Source organism: Carcharodon carcharias, chromosome 17 (genome assembly GCF_017639515.1).
Source record: "Carcharodon carcharias isolate sCarCar2 chromosome 17, sCarCar2.pri, whole genome shotgun sequence".
Classification (NCBI taxonomy): domain Eukaryota; kingdom Metazoa; phylum Chordata; class Chondrichthyes; order Lamniformes; family Lamnidae; genus Carcharodon; species Carcharodon carcharias.
The window spans coordinates 76,390,908-76,403,620 of NC_054483.1; the positions used below are offsets into that span (position 1 = coordinate 76,390,908).

The window sequence follows — 12,713 nt, forward strand, 5'->3', positions numbered from 1 at the left end:
GAAACAAGCACACAAAACTTGTCTTAAAAAAATAGATTATGACCTCTGAATTTAATAGGTCACTGGGAGATTAGCAACCATGACTCAGTCAAAGCCATAGCAAGGAATCAGGGAGCATTTCAACCAGGTACATAAATCATTTACAGAAGGTTTCAACAATTTTAATCTTATCATGGAATTTAGAACATACATATTACATTCTATTAATGGAGTACATTGAGAGAATTATTTTGTAATCTTACTAGGAGTCTGAGGTATAACTCATTTAAGAAATTGAACATTGTGCTGTTATAACTCGGCATACTATACTGGTACTGAGGCTAGGACACATTGTCAGGCTAGCTTGTCTTGTCATGTCCTATGTGATATGCAAGCGTTTAATGTGGGATGTCAAAGGGATCATTGCTGCAAATCATCCCCTTTTTTTTTTAAATTGCAGGATCAGTGCACCGTCAAAGAGAAAACTGTGCCCAAGAATACAACACAGTGACATACTATCAGCTACGAAAGTCATTATAGGTACAAGTAGGAACTATAATTAGCCCAGTTCAGGTGAACATTAGCCCTTCTGCACCTTGAAGATAACACTGGCAAGCTCACTACTCTTGGAAAATGCATCCCCATGTACTTATTCCTCATCGTCAGTCCTTCTGACAAAACTAGTGGGGATTTAGCCATAATAGTCTATACTGGCAACCAGCTGCCAAGGCAAGAAGTCCTCTTTCCTCCACCCTGGATTGACCTACATTCTGTTACATTGAGATAATCAACTGAATGGAGGTGATGGGGTGGTGGTGGTGGGGAGGGGTTGGTGGTGTGGTGAGGAGTAGTGGGGAAGAGGGAAATATTCTTTTACTCCACAGCATTGTGCTTTGATGCTGCAGCACACAGAGCACTGAGGCACAGCATAATTATCACACACACCTAGCTTGTTTTAGATAAAAATCATTAAAACAATCAAAAAAATTTTCAAAATGAAAATAAACTTTCCCATTGCTATGAACCACTCATTGAAATAACAATATCAAAACATTCTGAAAAGCAGACAGTAAACAACACTTGTTAAAACAGGTCCAAAATCTAACCACATTAATAAGAAAAAAATGCCATGATATACCTGATGTAATCTTTACAATGAGTTGTAGCATGTATTAATTTACTCTGCTTTTCACCATTCTTTAAGTTCAGAGACTCAAAATTGGGGGCAGACTGGAGTTTTCTCAGGCCTTTGTACCCTCCCCAATCCAAACAAGGTCACCTTCAGTCTCCAGTGTAAAGGACCAAGTAAGAGCTCTCTTAAAATGAAGACTCAGAGAAGTGTCTGGTACGGCCTCAGCCAGGAAGACAAGGGCTCCAATATGCTGTACTCCTGTCCACAGTTCCACCTGCTGATGATGCTCTGCCTTTCGTGTGACAAGCAGAGGTTCTGCTTCTTGCAAGATATGTTGGAAATGTTGGGAACCTGGTATATCCAGGTCCTAACTGTGAGCATTCCACTGGAGTTATGCAGATGACTAACAAGCCCCACTGCAGACTTTGGGGGTTGTTCGTTTGTGGAGGTGTGGCATTCTCCAAAAATCCAGAAAGCCATTTCCCCAATGTCATCTTTGTATATTTATAATTCTGCTAACTGCCCTTAATGCTTTGGAGTACCATAACAACCAGTTAAAATAATACAATCGTATTCAGTATACATTACTGATTTAATTCTTGATATTTCTATACGAGAATAGGGATTTCTGTGAATCCCTGGATCTTTTAATTCTAGCACCTTAGCCACAGGGGATATTTTTTGAAAACATATCATAGTAAGCAAGTGCATATTTTGAAAAATGTCACAGAAATTTATACATAGAGACTAAACTTCATCTCACAAAAGACATAAAATCTCAATGTCAGCTTCTGAATAAGATTCTCCTAAGTGGAGGCCAGAATATGGTTTCTAAATACTGGGTTGATATTTAGTGCGTTATGCACATCCAGATAGAATACTGAGCCAGTGATCACTCTAAGTCAGAAAGGTATAATTTGGACCCCAAATGGTTCTCGATTCTCATTGGCATCTAGGGCAGGTCCTTAAAACCAATGGCTGCAGGCTCCCCTCGCCATTGCAAAGGGTGGGCGGGGCTCTTTAGCTCTGGGGGTTGCAGCTCCAATCCCTCAGAAGGTTAAGTCTGAAGATAAAAGAATGACAGGGGCAATACTTCAGCTATTCTTCCCCAGTAAATGGTTGAAGAATTTCATGCAACATTTGAGTTAGAATATCCGAACACAAACCAGGTTGACAAAACTGACAGACAGTAAACAAAATTTTAAATCTCCATAACAGCCATTTTTTGCTTGCTGGACAAGTGATTTCATAGTGTCAATGAACATTTCAAAAATGTGCTTTCCCTCACTAGCCATCAGCAGAGGTTGGAAATGCTTTATGTCACGCACTGAAATTACAACAATCAAAGTTTAAAACAGACAAACATGCATTTGTGTATGTAATTCCCCTTTTCAGTTGTTAAGGATCACTTTCTTAACTTAGAATTTTTTATGATAAACCTCAAACGTACAAATTGTGCTTACAGGTTCTGGTATTGATGTTTTGGGTGTAGAACACATTGTAGAAGGAAAAAAACACTGAAGTCAGGACTCAATGTCCATTAACTAACCCCTTTGAAGAAATTGTAAGACTTTATTTGCATTTTTATGAAAGAGACAGTTTTCCATCGTCTATTTTTAATTATGAATTCACACTGAAAAAGCTGCAAATTGTAAACTGTAACAGGAAATAAAACATTGTTATTTACAACCCACTAAAGCTACGTCATCATTTATTATTTTTGGACAGGGACACTGATAGAACTCAGATGTCTAAAAAAAGGTAAGATGGCTAATCTTATTGATTTTGATTATTCTAATTGAGAGAAAATGCAAATTATATGTAAAGTAACCTGGTTGTTCAAAATACTACACATTTCATCTGTGAATGCTATTTGTTAAGTTGCCAGCGAAAATACATGAATAAGGAAATGAGAAAAACAAGCCCAGCATTAACATACTATACAATGACTTTACCGTATATTCGAGGAAGCTTGGAACACCTGTCTTTTGCATTAGACATTGGACTAGGTCAGTTTCTTAGATGATTCAGAACATGAGCTTGGCTCAGAATGTGTTCCAACAGGACTAAAGCTTAATTCATTAAAATCCAAAGGATGCCTTCAGCAGGTTCCAACAGACCTTGTTATAAGTTACAAAACATTTATCATTATTCTTAATCGTCTTTGCTTCATTTTTATGTTGTTTTTCTTTTTACAATATTTATTGAACTAATGAATGTTGGCAATATTATATGGAACTGATTTGAGGTAGTTACTAAGTCTGATGGTGTGAGGGAGAGGTATGAGCACATACACAATTGATTACATTTCTACATGGTCTCTTATGCTGCCAGGCTCAGCAATTCCCCCAAACCTATGAAGACACCAGCATTCAGTTAAACAAAAAAAAGTAAAAACAAGAGATATGCAAGTCATTGTATTTGTTTGATTTTTTTTTTGAAGGGGTATTAATGGTGACACTCACTGGTAGAACATTTGAAAATCAGAATAAACACTCATTCTTTGCTCCAGCTGTCTACACCATTGCAGTATGAAGGATGACATTCCACTAATTTATCTTCAAGCTACCTTGGAGAAACTGATAAATGACCTAACCACAAATAAATAAAGAACCGTAAATCTAATTTGTACTTCTAACCACCATGACAGGTGTTTCAAATGTGATGCTGCCAGGTGAGGTCTGGTGATTGATCAGTAACGCACCTCAAAGTCCACAGCTATGCGTTGCCATGGTTTCACACAAACTCATTCTTCAATAATCCAGTAAATGAGGATCTTTCAGTGAATCAAAGAGTGTGAAGGAGTCATCATTTAGAAGTTGTGCTGGTGCCACGGAATTATGACAGCCCTCCGTAGGAGTGAAAGAATACCTTACTCCCCACCACTGAGGTCATCTGCTTATTCTATAGATACACAGGAATGGATCTTCCAAGAATGACCCAGATCAGTAACAGTTAAAACTGAGATCATCACTATGTTATTTAAACTAAACATTTAAAGCTGCACACCTCATATTATCACCATGTACAAGTGCAACCAAAGAAGCCAATCTATTAGAACATCTTTGACACTCTATCAAAGAGATAATCAAAACTTCATAGCAGAGACTTGTGAAGCAGTTCTGCTAGCCCCGCTCGTGCTCCAGTTCTCACTCTGATTCTATGATTAGAACCTGAAACCCAGATGAAATGCATAGTTTAGCTGGGTAGATATACGAAACAGAAGTTGACTTCATAATTGAATGAAGCATATAGCAGTACTCAAAAAACAGCAAAGGAACTCTCCTGGGATCCTTGCAAACATTTACCTTCAACCAACATCAACAAGAACTGATTAATTCTCAAAAATAATTCACTGATTGTGAAGTGCTTTGGAATGTCCTACGGACAGGAAAGGTACAATATAAATATATTTTTTCGTTCTTCTGCTAGGTTTCTCTAATTGCTAGATATATCAGCAACACAGACCTAAACAGTTCCAGATCTGTGCTGTTAACTGACTTCATTTTAATTGCCCATATTGCTCCCAAACTAGCAAAAGGATGATAAAAGAAAATTCAGTCTTTGCTTGTGTTCCTAGTCACTATCCAATAACTCTTCAGTTTGACGAAGAGAGAAAATAAGAACATGAGCAGAGGCATACTACTGAGCCTGCTCCGCCATTCAATAAGATCATGTCTGATCTTTCACACTAATTCCTATCCTATCCACTTAGTGCCCAAGAATCTATCGATCTCTGCCTTGAATATACTCAACAACTGAGCATTCACAGAACTCCTGGGGTATAGAATTCCAAGGTTTCACAACTCTCTGAATGAAGGTATTTCTCATCTCAATTCTAAATGGCTGCCCCCTTATCCTTAGGCTATGATCCCAAATTCTAAAATATCCAGCCATTGAGGTAAAACAGCCTCTTAGCAGCTGGCCTGTCAAGCCCTCCAAGAAGTTTTTCTCGTTTCAATGAGTGCACACTAAAAATGTCATAACCTGTCTTTTTCCTTAACAAATACTATGATCTACTCTATCTGTGGGTTCTCTGCAATTAAAATTAAGGTGTTGTATGAAGAGCAGCAGATCATGGCTGAATGCTTGAAATGAGGCACAACTATATTTAAAGACTTGGGTAAGGAGACACTAGGGGAAATTCTGATACTTATAGCGGAGATGAAGAGGGGGATGTAACCCCATGATCAAAAAAATGACCAGTGACTGCACTTTGCCAATTTAATTTGTTGGAGCTTTTCAGCATTATTAAATGAAGATCTACATGCAGACAAAAATTTGATTAATAGACAAATCATCAAATGGTGTGATTCAGCATCAGCCTGTGGGAGGCAATAAACATGATGGAAATGACCAAACAAATATTTCCCTATAATCAGGTACTTTGGAGAAATTATAGTAGCTATCTAATGAGGTTTGCCATCAGTTAAAACTTATTGCTACTGCTTGGGAATACATTAACCTCTTTCTACCTTGTTTTCTCTTTTTACCCATCATTTCCAGGCCAAGCAATTCCCAGCCAATATCATTTTTAGCCAACCAGGAGGCAGTCTCAATGGACTACTTGGCTATTTCTATCCAAATTTCACTCCATTCTGCTGGAACAGCTCTTTTAATGTCCCTTTAATAGATCCCGGACAATCCAATGTTCCTAACTGGTCATTTCAGGAGTAATAATATCTTATTATCAATCACGCATAAAAAATACACAATTGTGCGTGCAAAGTTTAATATACATTGGAAATAATGCAAAAAAAATCCACTATGATTTTATGCCAACCAAATTGATGTAATTTAATATAAATACTGAAAATACTCAGTAGGTCAGGCAGCATTTCAGGAGACAGAAACAGAGCTAACCTTTCAGGTCAATGATCTCTCGCCAGAACTGAAATGCAATAACAGGTTTTAAGCAAGTAAATGTTGAGTTCAGAAGGCAATAAAGTGCCTAATCAAAAGTTCCTCACGCTACATTGAACTTCATTGGATCAGTGTAGGACACTGAAGAAAGAGATCAGGGTAATGAGGAGGAGATTTTTAATTCTAATTTTAACTTTTATAACAGTTCAACAATTTCAGTTCATCACCTCTGCCCCCATTTTTTTCAGACAGCAGCTGTTGGTGATGATTCTGCTATTCCCATCCCCTTGAGACCCATGCTTTGTTGCTTTATTTGTTCCACTTCATCTCTCCTTTTGCTTTGCATCATTATCCCTTCTTTCTTTTAATCTCTGCAAACCTCAAGCCTATTACAGACCTTACTTTTTGTTCTTCCCTGCTTTCCCTGCCTCTGTACTAGCTTAAAAACCATTATATATTTTTCCAGTTCTGATGAAAGGTCATCAACTTGAAACATTAATCCTGTTCCTATAGATGCTGCCTGACCTGCTGAGCATTTCCAGCACTTTGTTTTATTCCAGACTCCCAGCATCTGCAGTATTTTGGTTTTGATGTATTACATAGCATTTACAGCACAGCAATGGGTGTTCGGCTCAACAGTGATTTAAATGCCACTCTCAAACAACAGAACCTGATCAAGAAGGATCCCAATAACTTAATATGCTGCAGTGCAAGCAAACGCTAAGTTGTGACAAATAATACGGTCACATATTATCTCAGTACCCGAACAGATACATTGCATTTATTGTTTTGAGACACTGCAGTAACCTAGACTCTGCTGTTTTGCCAGCCAAGGTTTGACCAGTTCAGTCTGTATCTTTGAAAATCTATTGCTACAGCGCTTTTTCTGTTCTGACATGTTCAAAACATGAAGCTTATAAGGCTCTGACCCTTACACTTCTGAAAATTGAAACATTATTTTAGTTTCTTTGAATACAGAACTGATAATTATTAATGAACCTTATATTTTGATGATATTAATTGTTTTCACCTTTAATAACTGATAAACATTTTTACATCAGATTGTGCCACAGTATTTGAAAGTGTGAAGTTTTCTTATCACTTCGCCACACTTTTTGAAGCTATCTTTATTTTCAATGTGCCCCTTCACAAAACAACTCCAAAATTGACTGTAATGCTTATCAATAATAGTGTGATGGCCTGATAGAAGTTACGCTTCTACGAGTTTGTGCTGCCAATGCGTACTCCCTCCTCTCAAATAACTGGAGCAACCTCCCCCCTCATAGCAGTCTCTATCCAATCGCTTAGCCAAGACAGCTGCTCACTGGAAACACTGGAGTGAAATGATAGGCAGCCCTGGAATTTGAACCTGCAACAATCTGATTTGTGAGGTATGCATATTTTCCACTTCTATACCAGGTGCCCAATGCCTTCCCTGTTTTAATGTAAATATTAGTTTGCATATGCTTTATGGCCAAATCCCATTATCATGCTGGAAGCTGTAGACATATGACAGAACAAATTCTGCATTTACAATGTGAGACTTTGCCTCCATGTTTGAACTGGCGAACAGCAAAATCCACTTGGCTGCTCTTCTTTTACACATCACTGATTTGACACCATCAACTTCACAGCTGCCAAAATAAGTCCAGGGAGGCTTTTACCCGCTTGGTTTAGGTTTTAAATAGCCTACTTGGCATTTTTAGTAGCCCTGTTCAGCATCCAGCAATATCATAAATAATATATTATAGCCCCTTATTTGGAAGCAACCTAGAAAGCAACAAAAACACTAGATAAAACTCTGATTTTTTTAACCTACTTAATGCTAAAAACAATTTGAAGCTGCCAGCAGTGTTTGCTTATCTGGTGACATTAATAATTTGCCATAGGTTAACTCAACTAGTTCTTTGCCAAGCAGACACTGCCCAGAGCAAATGTCACATTGTTTAATTATATCTAGATTTACAAAAAAAAATCCAATATTTGGCAAAGAAGTGTTACAAGCTCCTAGGTTAGCAGTGTATTCTCATGGTACACAAAGCTTCGGCCAAAGATTTATAAATTCCCTTTTAAATGCAAGACCAAAATATTATAATGGAAGATCTTACTTATGATTTGGATAAGATACCTCCGTTTCTGCTGAATTGTCCTGAATTTTGAAAATTAATATTTTGCAGGTCTTGGCCCTATTCACTTTCGGAGTTCCTGAACAATATCGGAAGAAGCAACCAGCTCTCCTTTTTGTTCTTGGTTACAAAGTGGTATACAACACCTAAAAAGCAATTTAAAAAATGTAATTGATTTTTCCCTATTTCACAATCTAAGCAGGTCTTTTGATAAAGCTCTGCTCTTACCTTGGAAAAACCTTCAGGGGTTGAATACGTCAGCCAGATGCCTGTTTCAATCCCCTTGGACTGGAGCATAACCCAAAGGGCCTGAGAGTCAAAAACTCCTGAAAGGCCTGGCTGACTCTGGTCTTCCATTTCACTTCTCCCAAAGACCCACTTCTGTGCAGCCGGCTCAGTTCATGAAAATGAGAGGGGAAGTTAATGCATTGCAGTTTTATTTCTGCTCAATACCCAATTTAAATGCCAGAGTGACGCAGAGTCTCGGAAAAGGAGTCTGGTTCACACTGTGTTATCGACTCAGCACTTGTCAAGCAGTTTTACACACCTGAACCACACAAGTCAGGCTGCAGGCAATAGCAGGGCAAATCCAAGCCTCTGATGTGCAGTATATCTAGTGTATAATTTTGACACAACTGTAGAAGAGGAATTACCATAACTCAGGCCTTTAAAAAGGTCAAGTAGAAGGAAATGAGTAAACCAATATTTATATGTCTTAAATATGTATAGATAGACAAATTTGTGATTTACGGTCTGACTCTGAAAGAGTCATTAGCACTTATCTCCTTTGCAATAGGCACCTATTTGCAGTGATCCATCACAAAAATTATGTCCTTGATATTTCAATTGAGGATTATACAGTAAAATATTAGAAAATGAAGAGACCATGGTAGCAGGAGGACACAACTTTCATTCCCTATGTCACTGAGTTTCTGATCTTCATTGTGGACTGATTTTGGGAGCAAGGCATCATCCAGATGGTGTTAGGGGAGAAAAGGGAAAATCATTCCCAAATCACCTGCTCAAACCTCCTAGCAACTGACTCAGAAACACAGAGAAGGTTGGCTCAATATTTCTTCCAAATCAAATAGTGTATAGTGTATAGGGAGAGTAGGACAGGGAGCATTTGCAGTTTTCCCTGACAAAACTAAAACTTGGAATCTCACAATATATATTTTTGATTCACCTTAAAAAATGTTAAAGAAATAAAAGCCACCAACAACTCAGCTCATTTTGCATGCGTACCTCATATTTTTACATATTTTGAAAATACAAGGCAGAGTGACATCTGGGCTAAACAGGATTACTGTAAAGGTCTGTGTTTCATAACCCTCGCTGTTAATGGCCACAATGCCAAACAGCATCTTACTGCGGGGCTGCTCTCAGGAATGTGCCGACAGGCTACACCATACAGTCATAAGACATGGGTCTGCACCCGCAGTTCCCCATGTGGTGAACTTGTGATTTCAAATGTTTCAATTTCAGCAGCTGCCAAGTGGAAGCCAGGCATTTCCCCAAAGGAAGGGAATGGGGAAAAACAAAATAAAACTGCAGGACTGATAGTTCCATTAAAACTATAGCTCTCATTGTTTTTCACCTGGTCTTTTAATTTGCTGTATGAATGCTTCTTAATAGCATACTTTTCCTTCTCAACAGCAGAACAGAACCAGCAATAGTATACATGAGCTTTTGCGCTCACAGCTTTCAATATTTCACAATTAACTAAATGTACAGCAACAAAAATTGCAAAATGAAAATGGACATTTTAGCAAACAAAAAAATGTCCTCGTCTCTTAAAAAAAGGGACGTAATGCATTCAAAGATTCTCACTATTTGTAGAACTCTTCTTATCTGAAAAAATCACATTTAACTAAAAGCCCCAAAACTGGAGTGCATTGAACTAACTTGCACTGTCCTTGTATGCTTGCTTATATAAACTAAATAACCATAACAGCTTCCAAGAACAGTTGTAACTAGCACCAGGTTGTCACTAAAATGTTCCTGAAAATGCTCATGTCACCAGCAAAAGGAAAATAATATAGGACTCATTAAATGGTGATGAGAACCTAACTGCTCTCTCGATATTCTCAGATTACCTCCAAGCCAAAACACTGACTGCAATTTCCCTTGACTGTCGACAGACCCACAGACATAAGTCTTCATTCATTTATCTATCCATCAGTTAAGAAACCTCATTTATGTAAGCTATGAAGTAATTTTAAGTTACATTCCTCTTCGCATCCTTGGGAACAAAAACTATTAAGGTATGGGAGACTACTTCAGAATCACTAATGGAATGAATTACAGAACCCACCAAGATCACCTGTGAAATAAAAGTCTCGACATTCCTACACAATTTCTTTAAAAAAAAAGCATTGCTGTATTTTTGGGAACTTTGACATTTACTTAACATGCTGAATCTTCACTGAGAGAAAAAAAAATCAACTTAATCCACTGTGCCATATTGGCACCGCGCATATCACTGCATGATATCACGCCAGCATCCTACTTTGACTGAGCATTTCCAGAGCAATGGTATCTACCCATTGACTTCCTGGAACCACCACACAGAATCCCTAGATCATTACCAAAATAATGAGCAATTCAACTAAGCCTTGTAGATAATGCTACATCAGAGTGGGTTCTCTTTAAAAGATTATCAAGAGTTTTAAAAGATTATCAGAGTGGGTTCTCAATCACAGAAGTCACTCAGCAAAAGCTGCTGAATATGAAAACACAATTAACTACACTGTTTAGTGTTGATTTTGAAGTAAAATGCTATCTCCCTTTTTAAGTATTTAAATGCATGTTTGTGGTTTCTGATGTGGAGAAATTAGGAAGATTTATGAGAAACAAGCAAAAGTAACCTGAAAATAGAAAACTTTTGAAGACAAGAGGCTTACAAAACACAAAAGACGGAGATCAAAAATCTCTCACTCTAGTTAAAAACTTACAAATACTTCAGTTGTCCCATTACAAAGTAGGCAAAATACTAAAGTTTAATTATTGGCTCAGGCCAGTTAGACAAAATTTACATAAGAAAGGTTAGAGGCACTTAAAAGGTCGAATTAGACAACAGCTGCCTTTATTCTCCCTTGATGTAATGATAATTGCCATTTAACATTATAATCAATGCAATTTAAACTTACCTTCAGTTTCTGATGCACCATTATCAGCAGGCTTAAACTGTGGCCTTGCTGCAGCTAGTGCTGCCATGGTTAGCATGGCCCAGCAGACTAAGTAACAACAACTAGGCATCCTGTTAGTGAAGATCCTTAGACTGCTGCTGGAACTCCATTTGGACTCTAATCCCATCTGAATTCTTGTGTGTATGCATGAAAGACCAATGTCCTCCTCTTTACTGTGTGGCTCCTCACTTGAAAGGCTGCAGAAAGAAGAATTAGCCTGTCAGTGGAACAATTGTGGAAACTTATTTCAATCCAAAGAGGAATACATGCAGTTCCAAAAGTGAAAATCGTGTTATTTTTCAACTGTGATAGCAACTACTCACTAGTACAAAAATCATCTTCTGTTTAACATTTATTTCTGGTGAAAAAAACTTATTAAGAGGATCTACTTTCAAACAAGTAACTTCAACCAGCCCTCCGTGGTTTAAATACTGGGTAAATTATTCAAGGAAATCTTTAGTTTTAGTTTCTAATTTTTTTCATCGTATCAAACCTGGAAAGTGTGAACTATATGTGACGGTGAAGTGCATCACAAAAGATTAAAGAGTACAAAGAATTCATAAGCAGTACTTAAGTTGGCTCATTTAATTTTCCCTCTTGCATTCTTTCTGCAATGAGGATTTTTAAGGTCTTACTGCAAAGCTAGCTTAGAACTGCTGCACTAAACACAAAAAAAATGCTTCCTAGGAATTACATTGTTAAAACTAATGCACACATCCTCAAATTTTTTTCCAGTTGGTATTAAACGTGCGAATGCATGGGAACTGTTTCAGTCAATGTGCAGGACTGTCCTCCAGTACAAGCACAAGGCATGTGGGATTGCGACAGCAAACAAAGCTGCACAACCTGAGGAATACACATTCTGACCTGAGTCAACACACGGGTCAAAATACATCAACACAGCAGCCTTTCATAATAGGAAAAACAACTGATGAAAATAAAATCAATGTTTGAGAATAAACGTCTCTGATGAGAGATATCTGGCTCCAATCTTTACTATTAAAAGGTCTACGTAAACCCAATTTAACCCTTTCACCGACAAAATATTATCTTTGATTACTGAGTTTGAATGAAACAATTCCAGCGCTGGTTGTCCTCTAAAGTGGCCTGACAGCTTATATGAGTGAATATTTAACTTGTTCATAATGCATAACTGGCTATGAAAATTCTCTATGAAAGTTCCATTGGTGATCAAGAATAAGTTACTCCCAAATACAATGCCTTTTATTTCAGTGGATTTAATATCCCCTAAACAGTTTACTTACATAATGAGAACTACACAGAGCAGGCGATCCAGAAATCAAGTCAATATACTAGTAAAAGTAGCATCTGACCATAAAACTTGATATTTCATGATCTTGGGCGGAACACTCACTGCTAATGGATCACACCCTTAACAAGAAAAAACTTTCAAACAATCTCTCT

General features: G+C 37.6%; 1 protein-coding gene across 16 annotated transcripts in view; it reads right to left on the bottom strand.

Moving 5' to 3' along the window:
• Window positions 1-12,713, bottom strand: part of LOC121289571 (fibroblast growth factor receptor 2-like) — a 177,776-nt gene that overhangs the window by 84,671 nt on the left and 80,392 nt on the right. For 13 of the 16 annotated variants that reach the window (XM_041209105.1, XM_041209104.1, XM_041209103.1 and 10 more), the window contains exon 2: window positions 11,250-11,485. In XM_041209105.1, the coding sequence (XP_041065039.1) occupies window positions 11,250-11,415 (166 nt within the window). In that variant the 5' untranslated portion in view covers window positions 11,416-11,485. Of the gene's footprint in view, window positions 1-1,117; window positions 1,575-11,249; window positions 11,486-11,982; window positions 12,047-12,553; window positions 12,632-12,713 lie in introns of those variants that run through there. The other 3 variants (XM_041209106.1, XM_041209099.1, XM_041209111.1) reach the window with 3 other exon arrangements.